General features: G+C 48.1%; 1 protein-coding gene across 3 annotated transcripts in view; it reads left to right on the forward strand.

Moving 5' to 3' along the window:
• Positions 1-18,701, forward strand: part of CD58 (CD58 molecule) — a 72,646-nt gene that overhangs the window by 34,719 nt on the left and 19,226 nt on the right. Inside the window, exons 11-12 of one of the 3 annotated variants that reach the window (XR_003924172.1) lie at positions 15,259-15,400; positions 18,133-18,229. Coding sequence is in view for 1 of the 3 variants with exons in the window: in XM_030019570.1 (XP_029875430.1) it covers positions 1,559-1,587 (29 nt within the window). In the remaining 2 variants the exon portion in view is untranslated. Of the gene's footprint in view, positions 1-1,558; positions 1,710-15,258; positions 15,401-18,132; positions 18,230-18,701 lie in introns of those variants that run through there. The other 2 variants (XR_003924171.1, XM_030019570.1) reach the window with 2 other exon arrangements.

Genomic DNA, 18,701 nt, shown 5'->3' on the forward strand with positions numbered 1-18,701 from the left:
TCACAGAGAGGGCAGCCTCTCTTCCCCTCCTACCTCCATGACTTTCCTGTAGAGCTTCTACACATCCACTCCAGTGCTTCAGTCGTGCAAGCTGACAATGTTGTACTTCTGGGAACTTATGGAGAACTGAAATTCTTCCTGCTTGCTTTCCATGCTGCATGCATTTGTGCATGTACTTTCATGCCTCCTCCTGCCAATTTTTTTTTTTTTTCTTTTCCCCCCCTTCTGAGGTCTGTTTTGTTCCTGTCACCCTGTACCCTTTACTTTGGAACCCTATCCACTACTACTTAACTGTGGGTTGTGATCTCCATTCCCATCATTCCTACTTCAGAGCTTTCCTCATGAGGTTGACTAGCCTTTTGACAAAGATTTTACATTAGACAGCTCTGTAGGACATTTAAGCTACTCCTGTGTGGCTTTTCTGGTAGTGAAACCTAACTAAAGTTTCTAACACTATGAGAAAGATCACAGGTAACTTATGTCCTGTTGTAGGAAGTACAGACCCTACAGAAAACTTGAGATACTTATTGATACACATATCATTTGGATGTTTACTTGCACTCACACAATTTCTTCTGTGCTTTGTAGCTGCACTGCAGGAGTATTCAACAGGATCTTTTGTTAGAGCTAGACCACCTTACCTCTACTGCTGTCTGTAAATATTTGCTCCTAATTTATTAAAACAACCTTATTAATATGAAAAAAAGCTTTGCCATATCTTTTTTGTAATATATACATACACTTTTTATATAATCTTGAAAGTCAGTAACCAATACCCAAAATAATCTTTAACCCAAAGTGATTTATTTTATGTATGTATTTTTAAGTCACAGCTCCTTAGCAAAGTGTCCTCCATTGCACCTTCAAGAGGTTTATCAGGATGATGGTGTCTACTTCTTAGTAACTTTTTAACAAGTTTCCACACAAAGATGTCCTTTGTCATGTACTGTGGTAAGGGTAAACCTGTAGCTTCTTTTCCTGCTTGGACAAAGGCTTGCTTTCTGTTATTGATATAAGAAATAATGGTCAAAAAAATGATTGTTTGGAGGAACTGGCTGAAATTGCTCCCAGAAACTATACCGGTTCATCTAATAGACTGCATTCATCCTGTGCAATTTAATACTGAACAGCAAGCAAAAGTCTCACATAGGGTGTGGTTTTGAAAATTCCTTGACACCTGATACTGACTTTGTTTCCAAAGCAAAAAGCAACAGCCTTCAAATATAGTAAGCAGTTGTGGTTAATTAACAACAGTTGCTGGAAGTCTTCAGCATAATTTGTGGAATTTTGGAGCTTTATCAGAAGTAGAAAAACCCACATATATGGCAGGCTGACGTAAGACCAAGAACTACAGGCTCTACAGTGTCTTGCTGCCTGCTTTCACCCACTCGCTTTGCAAAGTGTCTGCTGTGCATGAGAAACTTCTACCCACTGGTAGAAGTATAGACTTTGCAGTTTTCAAAGCAAGATTGAAGCTCAGGGCTTTTTTTATCGCTATTGTTGTTTTCTTTGTTTTTTATGATGGGTAGATTTTTGTTTTTTGTTTTTTTTCTGTCAGGATGTGAAGCCAGACATTTGGGAAAATAAATTGGCCTGACTTCCTGCCAGTTTTGGTGACAGCACTTGCAGTGCCATTCCCCATGTCCCTCTCTCCAAACGTTTCCTTTGCAATAACTAAAAAAGAATAAACATTTTTTTTCCGTGAAAAATTTGTGTTCAATCTTATTTTGCAGTGAATGCAAAAATAGGCAGTTTTCAATAGCAAAGAGTAGAAGCTTACTTGAGATGCACAGTTACTTCTGGCTCGTGTACAACTTGAGTCCAGGAGATGCTGATTGTATTCCAGGAAGCGAGCCTGCCCTCCGACACCCTGAAGTCCCAGCTCATGTTGATGTTGAGACCTGATTGTTGCTAATAACAGAAACTCACAGTGAGTACAAGCTGCTGTTAAGTACTTGTGCTCACAGGACACATCCCAATTGATTCCTTGGTCCTGACTCCTTTTCTTTGTATTAGCTTTATCCTACGGAAGCAGTGCCTGCAGGAAATCCTGCTCCTCGTTTATCCCGGAATAAATGAGATCAGAGCTCAAGTGCTGGTGTAGAACTGATTTGATGGATTTTGGGCATCAAACTCAAACCACAGTTGTCAAGGCAGCTTTGTGTTGTGCTGACATGCGCAGGCAAGCTTTCAGTTGTTTGCAAACACCCTGTCCTGGATCTAGCTGTGCTGGTTGAAAAGTTATCATTGGATGTGCAACTGTTGGGAACAATCTCTAATAGATTACAGTGTGAAAGCAGTTGTGTGAGTTGAAAGAGCCTTCGTTGATGCCCAAGAGCTAACTTCATACCGAGCTCCACAGGCATCGTTGTGAGGACTGGCCTCCAGGAGCAGGACTGCAGGGACACCAGGAACGGCAACAGGCAACACGGTTGTCTTTTGAGCAGACTTGCGTCTATGCCTTAAAACCAGGGGCTGATAAGACCTGGCAGACTGCAAGGAGGTGATGCACACCCTATGTGGCACGCTGCTGCTGGAACACAAGTTTGCAATGCTCTTCAAGCAGTAGCAGGTTAATTTACTAATGCCCAAAGCAGCAAGGGGGAGGTGAGCTTGTGTGCTCTCCCTGTCTCTAGGTGCAGTTTGGGCTGTGGCATAGGTACAAGGACATGAAACGTTTCTATAGACCCTAATGAGCACGTGAACAAAATTCTGAGGAGCTTTGCCATAGGGTTGACCTCAAGGAGACTTTCTTCCTTAAAGGTGGTGAGTACAGTTGACCGTGGGGCACCATGTGAGCCACTGTGTCTTAACTAGTGCAGTCATGGGAGAAATCAGTGTATCCTATGCCCAAGGATGTATCTAAGTTCCTACTTTGCCAAGTTTTATATGACTTAAATATAAAACTTGGGTCAAAACTTGGGTATAATGGAGCTTCTGCTTCATCCCTGTTGGATATCTGAGGACGGGCCTGTGAGTCCCAAAACTTGCCAATTTTTTCTAGCAGTTAGAGAGAGAAACTGTGCCTCTCTACTTAGAAAAATTCATTCCTAGCCTTATAAATCTCAAGTTTCCCATTTAGACTGTTTTCCTCTTCTGTCATATCCTGTTGTGCTTGTTTGCCATTCCTCTTCACTGGGGGATTCTGCGCTCTTTGAGTATGCATTTTTGATCTTTCTTTGGTTCCTGGGGGAGAGCGGGGAGAAGAGAATGGAGAGGTGGACCAGGAAGATGGAGCAGAGGGGAACCGAGCGATGAATGGTAGGTGGAGGTAAGTGCAAATAAGGTCCAGAAATTCTGTGTACAGTACTGCAAAACAGACTGAGTTTTAGGGGTCCAAGGGTAAATTCATCCCAGAATGATCCCTTGAAGTGCTTGCCTTATGCTGCAATAGTCTGTGTCTTGCAGTCCTGGCAACAGAAGAGCCATGCCTTTCTATTGGTATCAGCATTTCCCCGCTAATTCTGGTTGAGGGTTACATATTCAGAAGTTTCAGTTCCAGCTGCAAGTTCTCAGTTTTAAGTGAATGTTAAGCTAACCTAAATAATTTAACTAATCAAGGAAAGTCCTTGGTGGTGATGATGTCTGTCACTCAAGCCAGAGGACTGTCCTGGTGAGACAACGTTTGAAAAAAAGGCGAGAAGCTTTAGGTGCCAGAGTGGCAGCCTGAAGCTCCGTGTGTCTGGGTGCTGTTGCTCTGCTGGGGCAGGACTTGCTCTGGGGCAGGACCCGGCAGTGTAGGGGATTATTCCCAAGTTCCCTCTGCTGTGTGGAGAGGGAAGTTTTCTAAGGAAGGCCATTGATTTAGAGGGAGAGAAAAAGGCTCCTGAAGATGAATCGCCTGTGGATTAGCTGGTTTGCATTAAGAGCTGTAGGAGGCAGGTTGCTGTCCACTTACTCAAAGGGCATTTGGTGAGTGGGGCTTACCCTGTGGGATGGTTTGTTGCAGGTGTTTTCAAGGGCCAGTATTTCTTTTTTTTTTTTTTTTCTTTCTCGAGGAATTAGAAATTGACGAAGACATGCAACCTTTTCTGTTCTCTTTAGAACATCAGAAAGAGGGGCCTGGACCCCTGGGGGAAATGATCTCAGCAGTAGCATCGTGATTTAGGGTAATGCAAGGCCAACAGGCAGGGTGGGCCAAAGTTTGGATTTGAGAAGTAGGAAACTATAAGGAGCTGGCTGTGGGACTTTGAGGTTAGAGGCTTCTTTGGCTGAGGGCCACCCCATGGGGGTGGGGGACTTGTTCCTTGTAAAAAAATGTTGTGACCCAGGGATGCTGTGGATCACATTTCCCATTACACGTAGACTGCTGGTATCCTGTGCTTGTGCGCTGGGCTCTGAAGACCCTTCTACTTCCCATCTCCACTGCTTTTCTTTTCTCCCTCAACAGCAGGAAGAGAAAAATTTTACCAGGGCAGCAGAATTTTACCACTGAGGAGTGGAACAAGTTCTGTGCAGAGTTTTATTGCTCAATGGCCTTGCATGGTTGCTAAATTACATCTGCTCTGAAGCATGCCAGCATCCTGAGAAAAGTTTCGCTGCCTTCCAGTGAGTGTGGACCTGGTTGGTTGCTGCAGCCAATCTAGCAGGGAAAAAAAAAGGTCAAGTGAAATAATACCTAATTTGGGACCACTGTTATATGATTCCCAAATATGTCAGTGCGTGGAATGCAGCCAGACTATTTACTGTTCTTTGGCTCCGTCATGGTTCTGAATCGTGAGTTTTGCTCAACAGCACCAGTTAAATGTAAAGTCCTCTGGTTCAACTCTGCAGTGTATCAGCCAGAACTCATTTAATACGCTTTTTCTAATTGCTATGGTATCACAGTGGTAACAAGTATATGGTGAACTGAAACATTGTAACAATTAGTAATGTGCTCCATATTAATAATTATTTATCATCTGGTTGTTTTTCAGTTCTCTATTTCTGGAGCCAAATAAATTATGACAGAAGTTCATTGTAGTGGCAAAATCAAACACTGAAAGATCAGAGAATGCCGAATTCAAGATTTTCTGCACAATTTTCCCTTATTCCTCCTGTACTTAATGCATTCTGAAAATAGACTAGTATTTTCAGGAGATTCCTGTCACTGATAGTAAATGAATCCTGCTTCCACATTTCGTTTGATTTTTTTGCATTAACTTTGTATAGCCCCCTGGTGGTATCTTTTAGGCATAATCCAAGATGTACTTTAAAGTAATGCACTTTCAGATGTTTTTGAGTTATGTGTTCACACCATAGCATCTGACCATTTCACAAACAAATTTTCTACCCTCTAAGACAGAGGGTGGTACGGTCCCCATTTTACAGATGGACAAACTGACGCACAGTGAGATTACAACCAAGTCTGTCAGATGTGTTCGCGGATTACGGAGCATACACGACTTAAGCCTCGGCTTTCCTGCGTGCTTGTGTTGTCTTAGGGCCTTCGTATGGTTAAGGTAGAGCCCTGTTCACCTTCAGTTGCAGCTATTAGCAAGATCTTTTGTTGCACACATGGGGACACAAAAAGCTTCAGCATGGCAATCCATGTATGAATTCTGTTTGGGTGAAACTCCATGTGTTTGAGCAGCAGAGAAGATGGCGTTCCCTGTGCTCTTGTCCTCCCCTTCTGCTAGAAAAAGTAACAGGGCATTCAGGACAACGGTTCTTTATAAATGAGCCGTACAAGCTGGTGCTTTGACTTGTTAAGTAAAGACCAATGATGTCTGGAAATCTTGTGCTTCGTGTGTGTGCAAATGTTTATGTTCTGTATATGTGCATGAATGTGTGTGCATCTGTATATTGTGCACTGCTTGTACAGGGGAGGGAAGTATGCTGGAGAGGTAAATTATTAACCTCTTAGTGCACTGGAGCTTTTAGAGTAGAAAGCGTTTAAGTTACTACTGTATTTGCCAGTAGACCAGTGCTTGTGCGGGGCTGTGAATGGTTTGGGATCCATTTTGTCTGGATGTAGCAGTTCCCACTGAATTGTGCTGGAATGGATGTCAGGAGATGGGTGCTTTCATCTGCTGAAACAGTAGAATGGTTAAAATCTGTGCAGCCGCTGGCCCAACACAGGCATTTGGCCACTGTCTACCTTAAATATGTGTTCAGCTGAATGTTTTGGTTTATGCAGAGCATGGGGGAGCTCAAACAGCAGTACAGATAACATCCAGTTCTTCAGAAAGGCATGTAACAGCCTTACCGTTGTTTTTGTCTGCCTGCCCACCTCCCACCTACATCTGCCCTATTTTTGCTGAGGATGTAAAATGTCAGCCTGACAGTTCAAGTGTGGCAAAATAGCAAACAAATGTGAATAATGGGAAGCCTCTAGCTGAGGCTGCCTAACATGGCACCACCTGCATCAGTGAGAAAACATGGGTCTGTGGGTGTCCAAGAGTTTACTGTACTGTTTCAGGCCCTGGGAGACCCATGGAGATGGATGCATCCCTTTTGCTCGTACCAGTCTTACCCATTTAAACTCCAAGGCTTTTAAAGCAGGGCTTCGTGTGTGTATTTGTGTATGTTTACGGATAGGTGTGTGTTGTTACCTAGAAGAGCTGTAGGCTCAGGGGGACGTAATCCCAATCTTCTGCTAGAATTCTATTTTCTTTCATACTATAAATTTAGGAATTACATGATATGCAACCTGTTTTCTTTTGTTCATATCCACATTGTCTCCAGATCCGCAGCCTGAGGACAAAGTCTGGTATACTACATTGTTATAAATCTGTGGAGGTGGCATAACAGTCCTACGTTATATCTCTGAAGATTATTTCTTTGGGATTTAATCTTTTTTGTATTCATCATTTTGCGAGCATCCAAGACGCTGCCTCTGTGACGAGAGCTGTTTCACCCACAGCACCATTTCTCTCTCCCAACACGTCATAAGGACAGTAAAAGAACAGCGGTTTTGGCAGCTGTTCCACCCAGTTTGCATAACAGTGACATTACTGGCATTTTGAGCATGTTTCAGTATGTAAAATGTCAGAGCTTTCAAAAGCTCTCAGTGATTTGGGGGTGCCTTACATTCTTAACATCCAACATTAGGTTAAAGAGCTTGCTGGGATGACACGATCCAGATCTGAACTTTCACAGGGAGTTACGTTATTGAAACTGCATCAGTTGTACCAGGGTAATAAAGTCATCGATTACCTTGGGATTGGCTTAAAAATCATAAAACCTTAAAGAGTAAAGAAAGACGAGAAACAGCGCGGGGCTAGAGGCCCGATAGAAAGAAATACCAGACTGATTCACAGAACTGGGACATCTCGTTAGCAGAGGGTGGGAACTTGGATGCCAGCTCTCTGGCAGAAACACGGCGGAGCTGGACATGAAGCTCTTCCCTAGAAATATTTTCCTGAACTTGACTGCAAGTTCGTCCTCTGTAGAAATATTTCCAAGTGCTTCTGATATGACTGGCCAGCAGGCACCGCTCTAGCATCAGCAATTGCTTGCCTGCCGGGGCATCTGTTTTGGCAAAGAGCTTCTCTCGGTCCCTTCCAGCTCCCTTTTTTACAGCTCAAGGCACCAGTTTAGCCTGGAAAGCTTAGGCATGGCCCGAGGGGGCTGGGAGCTGGGCAGCGAGTGTATTTACTCGCATCCTGACACAGGTTGCCACAAGATTTGTGCTTGGTTACTGTGGGCAGTTCTCGGACTTCTCCTGGGTTTCGGTACGCCCGGATATAGCAATGAAGTGTTACTGGCAGGTACTTGGTCAGGAGGGAGGTAATTTTAACAGATTATTATTTAATGCTCTGTGCTTGGAGGTTTCTGGAGGAGCTACCCGAGTGGATTTTCAAAGCACTGGCAAAATAGATTTCCTAAGGAAAGGCTTTTGCTTACTGCGTTGGATTTTAGCCCTCAGAATATCCAGTGACTTAGAACCAAGTGCCCTTGTGCAAACACAGTTTGCGTACCCCTCAGCCACATCCAGACACGACCTGTTCTAATGCGCTTCTTTCAATACAGCTGCAACCCCCCCGCTGCCCTTCCCTCCACCCTCTGGTCATGCAGGTTTCGATCCCAGACTATTAAAGCAGTGCAAAGCCTGCATATTGCAGACTAGCTGGTAATTAAATCTCCCAGCCACAGAAGTAGTTTAAACAGGTACAGCTGGAACTGGCTGAAATTTTTCTTTACTGCCTTCTGGGCTTAGACCAAAGCAGGGGTTCTGCTGCCTCCCTGGAACAGGTAGGGGAGGGAGTTGCAGGAAGAGGGCAGAGAAGGGACAGCTTTATCAGCTAGAAACCGATTGAGTGACCTTTCTGCTCTCTGGACTGAAGTGGGACCATTTCCTCTGTGTGCTGACATTTGCTCCAGCCCTGTCCTCCTGCCGCTTTCTTCACCTCCGCTTCACTTTGTAATTGCCTTTTGTATTGTTGGTTTACCCCACCCATCCCCATGCTTCTTCCCTTCAGCATCTCCTCTCCAGGGATTCCTCTGCATGAACCTGGCCAACACTGGAGGCACAAAAAAGGGCAGCCCTTGCTCTGCTTTCCTTGCTCAGTCCTTCCCGTTTCTGTAGGTTGGGTCTGTCTTATTTGAGACCTCATGCCACTTGTGGTTTCTGTTTGAGGAGAAGAAAAAGGTATGAGGATCCTTTTCTTTTTTCCTTTTCTTCTTCCCATGCAGATCTCCTGGGGTACTCAGAGTTTGACCTCTGTGGGTTCTCACACCCTGGCTGGAGCTGCGGGAGAGTCAACCCTTGAACAGCACATCATTTCTTACTGATAGTTTGTGCGTCATTGTGTTACGGTGTTTATGCAATTGTTGCTTGCAAACAGCACTTTGTGAGTTCGGCTCCATTTCCCCTCCCCTCTCCACTCCTCTGCCCCATTCTTGCCCTCTTGTCTTTCATTTGTTTCTGGTTTTGTCATGATCTAGGCTAGACAGACTGGAGACTTTTAGGCTCCCAAAGACCTGCATTTCTAATGTAAGAAAACAAGCGGAAAAACACTTAATCTTTTTCCCTTGGACCGAAATCCTACAGGCTCCTTAATCTATTACAAAGGCACATAAAGGGCATAAGCAGCATTTCTTTTCCTTTGACGGTCATCATTAAGAGGGGGCGGATCGTGGAGTAAAGACAATTCAGTTGATAAAAGAAGAAACCAAGCGGTAGCATTCCTGATTTCTGCTCTCGGAAATCTGCCACTTGTTGGCTGTCTCACTTGGAGCTTGTCACTTAAATTTTGTGTCAAAGTTTACCTAGCTGTTAAAGAATAGCTGTTGCTACGTTTTCTCAGGCTCTCGCCTGCATGAGGTGATTGTGGAAAAGGTAACATTTCCCTTAATGGCTGAGCTGCAGTCGATTTAATTTGCAATTTGTTACGAAATGGTAGGTATTGTTTTACCTTCCTTCATCCCCAGGCTGGGGGAACGGGCACAGTGAGTTCCAGAGATAAACGGCGAACCAAATAATTACAGGCCTGACTCTTAGGGGTGGCTTGAGGATTAATGGCTGTTTGTAAAGCACTTTGAGATCCTTAGCTGAAATGTGCTTTAAACTCCCGGGCACTGCGGGCTGGAGGTGATGGGTACCCCCAGGCTCTGGCAGAGGTCAGCACTGGCAGGATATCGGATCTTTTGAAGCAGAGATGCAGCTCCAGGGATGCGGCCATCCAGGCGCAGGGAGGAGGTTTATGGTAGACCTGGGAAATGCTCCCAGGTAGGATGGGGAGGTGGGAGAGAGAGCCTGTCCCTTCAGGCTCGTTGCTTTTAAGCAGATGTGGCTGCATGGAAGAGAGACCTGAGGAATAATACATCCAGCGAATGCTACTCTAGCCATCTTTCTTATCTTTCTATCAGCAGCATCCCGGCTAGTAAAAGGAAGTCAGTGCTCAGCTGTCATGGATATAAGAAGAAAACAGCTTAAGTTGCCTTCTGATGCCAGCCAGAGCCTCCTTGGGAACCCACGGGTGACCTCCATAGGTTGCATTAAGCCAGAGCACTGCATTTCAAGTGTTTTGGAGCTCATTTGCCGCAAACGACCACAACTCGTCTAGGCTGGGACGTTCACTGTCGTTATCACAAGCGAGGAAACTTTTCTGTCAGGTGCCTGCGCAGTGTCGGAGTCCCAGCCTGGCTTTTACAGCCCTAGAAGGAAGTGCTGAGTGCATTGCTTTCTAATCTTGCCAGGGAGATTTTCGGAGGGGAGGCTGTGCTGTGGGAAGCAGTGTAAGATACGGATGGATCCAGCCAGCTTGCGCTTGTTTGAGTCCACAAGCGACCGCCAAGGGCTAGGCACTCGGGGAAAGTTCCCCTTGTCCCGTGGGAGGAGCACGTGCGTTTGGAAAGATCCTTGAGCGCAGCAGCTGCGGGTGGTGCAGGAGGGGAGAACTTCTCCCTGGGTCTCAGGAGACCCTCAGGGTGGTGCAGGGAGCAGTTCAACGCTCCCAGCGTTGTCCTAAGCAGCTATGTGACAAGGCTTTCCCGGCACCGAGGTACAGGGATTCTCAGGGGACTATGTTAGCAACTGCAGGGACCATGGGGAAATGGGACAGGTCAGGTTATGGCTGGGGAGTCTGCACTGTACAGATGCAGCGAGTCCATCCCAAATCCTTTGCTACCCATCTCGTATGCCGGGGGGAGGGAGAACAGCTTATCTCCTCTCTGCAGCGCAAGGTTTCAGGAGAACATCCAGCACCTCTGAGCTGCAGAACATCCTCCTTGCTTTTGTTGTCTTCCTGTAAGAGGTGTGTTTTAACCTGCTGTCTGTTCAGGGCTCAGCCCACCACGCAGCAGCATCATACACGTGGCCCTTCATCTGGTAGGACTGCGTTCCTAGTGCTCAATGTCCTCTCCTTAGTATCTTCAACCCCCCTTTCGGGTGTGGAGATGCCATCGATCCATGCCAGTTCCTACCTTGCTGAATCCGTACTCTCTGCAGTATGGCCAACATCTTCCTCTTAAAAAGTCTTTTAAAATGGCCGCTGGTAGTGAGGGACCTCACCACTGTCAGTATTGTCCATCTAGTTGGGGAGAATTTGCTGGGGAACAGACCTGTCATCTGATCTTTGTCAACTCTTTGTTTTTTTTCCTCTTTGAAGCTTCGACTCCTGGTTACGGGTAATGCGGGTAAAAGTGTCCGTCCTCACCACCCCTGCCTCTGGAGAGTAGCACACTGAAGAGGAATGAAAGGGCCATGGGAATGCTAAGCATCATTTTATTATTATGACCTTTAAGGAGACAGTGGGAGGATGGAGGAGGAACACAAGGAAGACACGAAGACAAGACCACACAGACAGCGCTTAAGGGGGGAGAGCAAACCCAAAGGGACTTCAAGAGACAAACAGATGGCAGTGGAGGAAGAGAGATGAAAACAGGAGACTGAGCAAGACTGGCGAGGAATGGCAGAGCCACCTTCTTCCAGTTTATCCAGGGAGTGGCAGGAGCAGACCTGGGGCTCTCCGTCCATGAAAAAAACAGCCTTCTGCGCACCGTTCTCCCATTTTCCTGAAATGTCTGCTTTTGCTCCTCCAGGCAACCATTAATCTAATATTAAGCCCCTTAACCTCTCTAATTGTTCCCTTTCAGTGTCAGCTGGTTTCCTATTAACCTTTCAATCTCTCAGTAATGCAGTTACTTCTGACTCCAGCCAGCCCCGGCTCTAAAGCTTTACCTCCGGCAGTGAATTTTCCAAGCTTTCACTTTTTTTCTCTTTCTTCTCTGTAATGATTATTGCTGCTGTTAAGGAGCCAGTTTGAACCAGCCTCTAAGTGCACAGGGCTGAACCAGTTGGAGTCTATAAATAGCCCTTCACTAACCTTGCGCCTTATTTCATTAAGTTGATTGGCTTCCCTCTCTCCACTTCATTGCATCTGTCTCTCTCTACCCTCTCCGCTATCAATGCTGGTTCTTTTGTTGCTATCGGAGACACCTGCTTGTTGATAGCAGGGTTGATCAGTCCTAGATTTTTCTCTTGTAGAACAAAATAGCGTTGTTGCTGGGGAAGCATCTCTAGAGTTTCATAACAGAGGGAAAGCAGAGGGTGAGGCAGGCGGGCCTGAGACAGCGAGTCGGGAAACGTCCATGCTGTGCAATAGGAAATTGCGTAGCTGAGCACCAGGTCACAGGGACAGTTTGCCGCCTGTGGGCTGGGTTTCTCCTGTGACACTCAACGCGATTATACTTGAATGGAGTCTGCTATGCAAATCCCATTGTGCAATATTGAAGCTAAGGTATCTGCCCAAGGACGAACGGTTCTGCAGTTCAAATGGAGAGTGCTGGCCTAAAGCAGATATGCAGATCCCAGAATGCAATGTGAACTGTCTGCTACATCTGAGATAGGTCCTCTGGTGACTTTGGCATCATTAGTCGGTATACTATTGCTGCTTGACCCTGTAACCTGCCAGAGCGTAATTTGCTTCACTGGTCATTGTCGAGTTGCAGCTCAACAGTGTCTTCGTGCTGTGCCTCCTCTAACTCACCGGCTTCTTTTAGTGCTGATGCAGTTCCTGAGCTCTGCTCAACGCTGGTACCTCTCCCCAGGGCCCGCAAAACTGCTCCTTTTTTTTGTAAGATACAATAAACGTTTGCAGTGAGGACTGAGTTGAGCAGTTGCATGAGGTGACCTGAAATCTCTGGAGTCAGTGTAAATCACAGCTCAACATTACAAGGCTGGGCCTGAGTGGCACGCACTTACAAACCGCTTGTGTGCAGCGATGTACTGGGGCAAAGCATCCGCCGGTGCTTCACAAGTACTAGAGGTGCTATTGCAGCACCATAACAGGTTGTGTTTGATGGACCCGGCAACAGCAATGGCTTCTACAGGTGGGGAAGCACCATCTCATCGCAGAAGAGCTGGGAAGGGGGTTCCAGTCGTGCCTCTCTTTTGCTGTGTGCCAAGGGGCCAGTTCTTACCCCGTGGAGCCTCATTTTTCCCCAAAGAAAGAGAGACACTCAGAGGAAACTTTTCCAGTCTGTGCTTAGGCTGACCTTTACAGCGTTTTGCTTCAGCTTGGAAGAAGGATTTGTGTGTCTAAAAGCTCCTCTGTTTTTTCTAGCTGTATCATTTGTCTAACACCAGCTGTTACCTTTCCCTGAGAGTCCTGCCTCAAAGTCAACAGCAACTTACCAAAATAATAGGAGCTATTCTCTTCTGCTCTCTGTGCAGCTCTGTGTGTCCCTACTTGCCCACTTACTGCTATTCCTTGTTGTTGGAGGGCAGATTCTGGCAGCAACGAGCCTTTGTCTTATTTTCTGGCAAACAACCTCGGTCTGCAGCAAGGCAGGAAAGGCAAACAGTGAAGAAATGAGAGCTGCTAAAACCGTGGTTAAGGAAAAAGGTTAACTTCTTGTGGCTGCTTTTTTAACCGCCGAGTTTGACAGGGGGAAAGGTTTGTAAAAGCGCTGCATGCGTGGAAAGCCCCCCTAACCCCCCCACCAGGGCGGGTGGCAGCTGGCACTCGCATCTGTTTAATAATACAGGTTCTGCAGGACGGCCGCGTGCTCGCTTTCCGTCACTCGCAGCCTCCTTGCCTTCATGTTTATCTTTTTAAATCCCCGGCCCTTGCCTTTGCTCCGGTGCCTTTCGGGTGCCCAGGACCCACCGGGACGAAGGAGTTGCCCCCCCCGCCGGGTGCTGCAGCGGGTCCCCAAGATGGTCAGTGGGGCAATGCCTGCCCCTCAGCCCTCCCAGCTACCGTTTTGGCTGCCGTTAATTATGGAAGGAGCTCGGGAAACCCTTCAACATCATGGCTCTGGGCGCCTCGTAGCGAGCGGCTTGGCGGCTGAGCCAGGCTCTGGCTGTGCTTACAAAGGGATGGATGGATTCACGCCCGGGATGTTGCCCCTCATTTTTGGGAGAAAGTGGGGCCCAGAGACCTCTCCGGTCCCCGCCGAACTGTCGGGCAGAAGAGGAGGAGGATTGGGTGCCTCTTCCCCCTCCTGGGCCTGCCAACGGGTGCCGTTTCTTGGGGTGTTCCCCTCGGCCCTGAGATGGCTCCTCAAGGCGGGGGGTCTCCGGGATCCGGCAGGGAAGGGGGTCTCCGCCAGCTTTGTGGCAGGAACAAACCCCCCCCCCCCAGGTTACACCAGGAGGTGCCCGCTGTCGATGGACGCGAGCGTTTACTTCAGCACAGCTTGTTTTCTCTCCGCCTTTACTCCCCCAGGAGCAGGCGCGGAGGGAAGGGTCGGGGAACGTGGCTGGTATCGCTCCCTTGCACGCCGCTCCCGTCCCGGCAAAGTTTGGGGGGCTGCTCAGAGCCCCTGCAAAAACTTCCCAGCCCACGCGCCCTTCCTGGAGGGTCCCACGCCGCCTACGGGAAAGTCAAAGCCCGCGGAGAGCCCGTTTGACCCGCCGACGAGCGTGCTGCCCTTTCTGCAGCGGGCACCGGGCTGTCCCGAGCCGCCGGGAGAGGGGAGAAGGGCTGACCGGTGCCGGCAAAGCCTCGCGGGACGCGGTTGCGGAGCGACGTGGGCTGCCTTGATGTCGAAAACGCTGCCTCGCGGTCAAGGCGATCCTGGGTCGGTGGCGCGGAACGCGCCTTCAAAGGGGAAGCCGGTGGGAGATGGGACTCGAAGCAAAGCTACCCCTGCTTTTTTGATCTGCATTACGGCAGGTGGGTGGTATCGGACCCCCCCTTCGCTACACCCCAGTTGCCCGTTTCCCCTGGCTTCTATGGTCTGTCCCCTCTACTCCCCTTCCCTGGGAAGCTTCCTAAATATTTACCCCAGTGATCAATCATATGACCCCGCTGTGGCAATGTGATACGGCTTTAGCTGCGCTAATCAGCTTAGCTTGGGCCCCTGACCCCTGTCATCTTATTTTAGGAAAAAACTTTACACAGTGCCTGGCGAGGGCTGTTCAGTCCAGAGGATTTATATCCAAAGTGAAAAATAGCAACACAGACTTTTGCTTTTTTATTTTGTAGCCAGAATTCAGTTTACCATTACAGCTTCTGATTTGTCATTCCTCTAAGAGGAGTTGAGCTCTGAGTAATACACAAAGCTTTCAGCTGCATGGTAAAACATTTGACTCCTTTGACTGTTAACGAAAAATATCCCAAATAGTAAATGTTGAGTGCTTTGGCTGAAGTACTTGAGATGCTCAGTCATCCAAATGGACTTGGACGCTGAATCACTTCTCTCCTTTCTCCTCCCAGCTTTAAATGATGTCCTTCCAAGCAAAATGGGCTCTGGAGAAAAGAATAGTGTTTGGTGCAGAGGACTGGAAACATTTACCTTGAACCTCAGGGGGTTTTATGGGGGACACACCAGAGGAGAGATGGCCTAAAGATAAACATATTCTTGGAGTGTTTTTTTTCTCCACAGAGAGACATCTCTACTCTGAAGCACCAGCAAAAGCCAGAGATGAATGAGCAGCCAAGACCCCAGCTCATCAGCCGGTCAGCCAGGGATGCGGGTGGGAGAAAGTACGCGCTGATAGTTCAGTCTCTTTCCAAGGCGCTGTAAGGTGAGTGCTACAGACATTATAAGAAAATGTGAACTACATCATGTCTGGAGGAGCTTGTTTTATTATAGAGATGAGTAGTAACAACCTTGCCTGCGCCGCATAAGCTCTGACGGGAACAGACTGGCTTTGTGAGGGAGAGGCAGGTGAGGGCAAATGAACTGTACTGGGGCAAAAGAATAACTGGAGGTGTGTTGTTGTGTAAGAGGAGGGTCCAGCAGAAACTGAACACCTTCCAAAGCCTGAGAACTACTACCAGTGACAACTTCTGTCATCAGCCGTGCAGGTGAACATCCAGTGTGCTGCCAGGCCAGGAAACATCTCCAGACCTGCCTGAGGGCTTTCCCAGCCCAGCCCAGCTGCTGCAGCAGCCTCTGCTCCCAAGCTTTTGAAGCACCACCCAGATGCAACAGGAAAATCTTCAAACTCCCTGTTTGCCACATCTCCAGCCCTTCCCCTTCTCTGTGAAGCATGTCCTTGAGTGAGTTAATCATCCTGCTTTCTCAGGAGGTGAAAAGATCCTCCTTTTTAGCATCCCAGGGGAGACATGGCAACTGCCTAGGCGTAGTAGAAGACTTTGAACATCCTCAAGGTTTTGAACTTGTATTGTCCTCTTGACACCCATTACTTGAATATAGTCTGGAACTGATTAACTCAGCTGCTTCAATCTCTGGAAGAGAATGTTCTTCCTGCCGTTAAATATTTACTCATCGTTGCACATGGACCAGGCATTACAGAGGCTAGGGCTGCATTTGCATTTTCTCCCCATCATAAATTGAAAGAGAAAGGAGCATCCTCCAGTATGTCAGTGCTGCCACTTCCATCCTTCATGGTAGTCCAGTCATGCCCGGTTCAACCTAGCTATTCTGTTAACTTCAGAAGCATTCCTAAACCCTATGGCCATGAGATTTGTAGCTCGTGCCATGGGGAGCCCACATTGCACACCCAACAAATACCTCAGTTCCAAAGTACATCCTCAGAGAACAGCACGAATTGCGTTTCTGAAAATCACGTGTCTCTAGCACTTACAAACGCCTTTGCATGACATTGCTTTGGGAAAAGTAAAGCCCCCCCCCCCCGCCCAGCCTTTTTACGGTAAAAGTAATTTCTATCTTAGGCAGCATCACAGTGAAGTGGTTAAAATGGGAAAATCTGAAGCGTCAGTATGGGCTTTTAGAAATACTGGGGTATCCCTACCTTCCCTCCAGCTCCTACCTCTTGTAAATGCTGGGGTGTGTGCCTTTGACATGCCGATAGAGACGACAGGTACCTGTCACCCCCCTCCACTGCTGCCCAGCATCAGACTGCCCCGTCCTGACCGTGGCAGGGCAGAGAGAGTTGCCTGCCAGCCTCAGGATCAGGTCTGGCCCCCAGGACACCAGCAGGTCAGCACCGCTGGATCTGTGGTGGGGAGGGAAGAGAGGCCGGGAGGTTTTTTTGGCTTTGCGCAGGGCTGAGCAAACACAGCAGCTTTTGCCCGGGAATAGGTGCAGTCCCTGGCCACGGCAGTGACGTCCCTGCCGCTCCTGGCAGAGGGACTCTCCTGTTTCCTCTGGCTCAGGCAGGGACTCCTTTTTTTTTTTTTTTTTTTTTTTTTTTTTTCCCCATCTCCTTGGCACCCAGCTGTTCGCTTACCGTTTCAGGCACCAATGACAGCAACCAAAAAATAATACCACTGTGCTCAGTTAATCCATAGGAAAATCCCACATCGGCATACAAAAGGTGGAGACAGCGCTCACTCATTTTCCCCTGAGGGCTTTGGGCAATGGAAATTTTCTCAAGCTCCATTCATTAACGAAATAGATGAGCAGTTATGTAAGATCACGTGAGGGAAGTGGTTGGGCTTTGGTCAATGAAAGAGTTAGTCACACATCATCGAGCTTGATGGGCCTGGGGGGAAAATGTGGAGCCACCCTTTGCTTGTTCAAGGACTGAAGAGGGAGAATTTTAGCCATAAATCCTCATTACCCCCTGAGCTTGGGCACCACCTTTACAGACTAGGCGTTGCGGGAGGCATGTGGTGGTGCCAAGCAAAAAGCAGGGGGTTGAGATCTGTTGAGATCCTCCTCACCTTCCTCTTCCCAGATCACTCACCCCTCCTCTGAAGGACTTGAGCAACCACCAGATGATTCTGGGGGGCAAATTTGCTGTTGTGTGCGTCCCCAGCCAGCCTGCTCTGGAAGCACTCAGGGGCTGAGTAGAAGAACATAGTACGATTCAGTGGTCACAGGGCAGATAAAATCTGCATTAGGGCTTTCAGGAACCACTAGAACATTACTAGGACATTCAGTTGGGGGAGGATTTTCAAGGATCCCTTCTGAAACTTGCCCGTTACCAAAGTTTGTTCCTGGTTTGGGCTGTTGTCTCTCCCACTTTGAATCGAAGATGATGCCAGCACACAGAACTTCCCCGGGACTGACTGTAGGAGAGGAGATGGGGCACTGATTGGGATCCACACTTCAGTACCCAGTTAGATGTGGTCTGGAATTCTCCCACTTCTCACTGGCTCTCGTCCTCTCCCCTGGTAGCCCAGCCAGGAGTCTTCCAGTCCCCTGAGTCTGAGTTACCTTGACCCTTGGCTCTTCTTAGCTTCTACTCTGGGGCTTGCAGATCTGAATTTTAGACGACGACGTCTCGCCGAAGACAATCAAACCAGCTTTGTTTTCTCTCGTTTGCTCCAACCCTTGGACGCTGAATAACCAGCTCCAATCTGCTTCTGTACTTTCACCTCGCAGCCGATCTCTTGAAGGTCATTTCAGACCGTTGGCCTACGCGGAGCAGCAAAGCTTGGCTGGCAGCCTCCGTGGAACGTGAAGCGGCAGTCACCCGGCCCACGCTATCAGCAGGACTTGCGTCCTGATGAGGGTGGAGGAAGCCTGGAAAGAAAATTCACGTGGGAGCAGGTAGGGAGGATGCGCGTGCCAGGGTGTATCCGAAGCGTAGTTTGATGCCCGGGGACTGGGAATAAGCGGGAATTGTGTAAACCGAAGTCCCTCCCACGTTTGCTGGTCTGCCCCGCGGTTGCGAAAGCCTGGAAACGTGCTGCGAGGAGGTGCTCGCCCTGCCAGCGATGCTGGGGACATCCGAACCCACCCAGGAGGGGCTGCGTTGCAGCGTGCAGATTCGGCCCTCAGTAAAAGCCCAGCTGTCTCCCTGAGCAGATGGTTTCCAGGAGGAGCCACATTCCTGACCGTGAGGAGCTGAAAGGACCGCATATGGAATATACCTTAAAATAGACAGAGATATAGGAACAGAGTTCAGGTCCCAGGCAGCATGGACTCGCTGGCATCTCGGGCGTTCGTTC

The sequence above is a fragment of the Aquila chrysaetos genome, chromosome 7 (genome assembly GCF_900496995.4).
Source record: "Aquila chrysaetos chrysaetos chromosome 7, bAquChr1.4, whole genome shotgun sequence".
Classification (NCBI taxonomy): Eukaryota; Metazoa; Chordata; class Aves; order Accipitriformes; family Accipitridae; genus Aquila; species Aquila chrysaetos.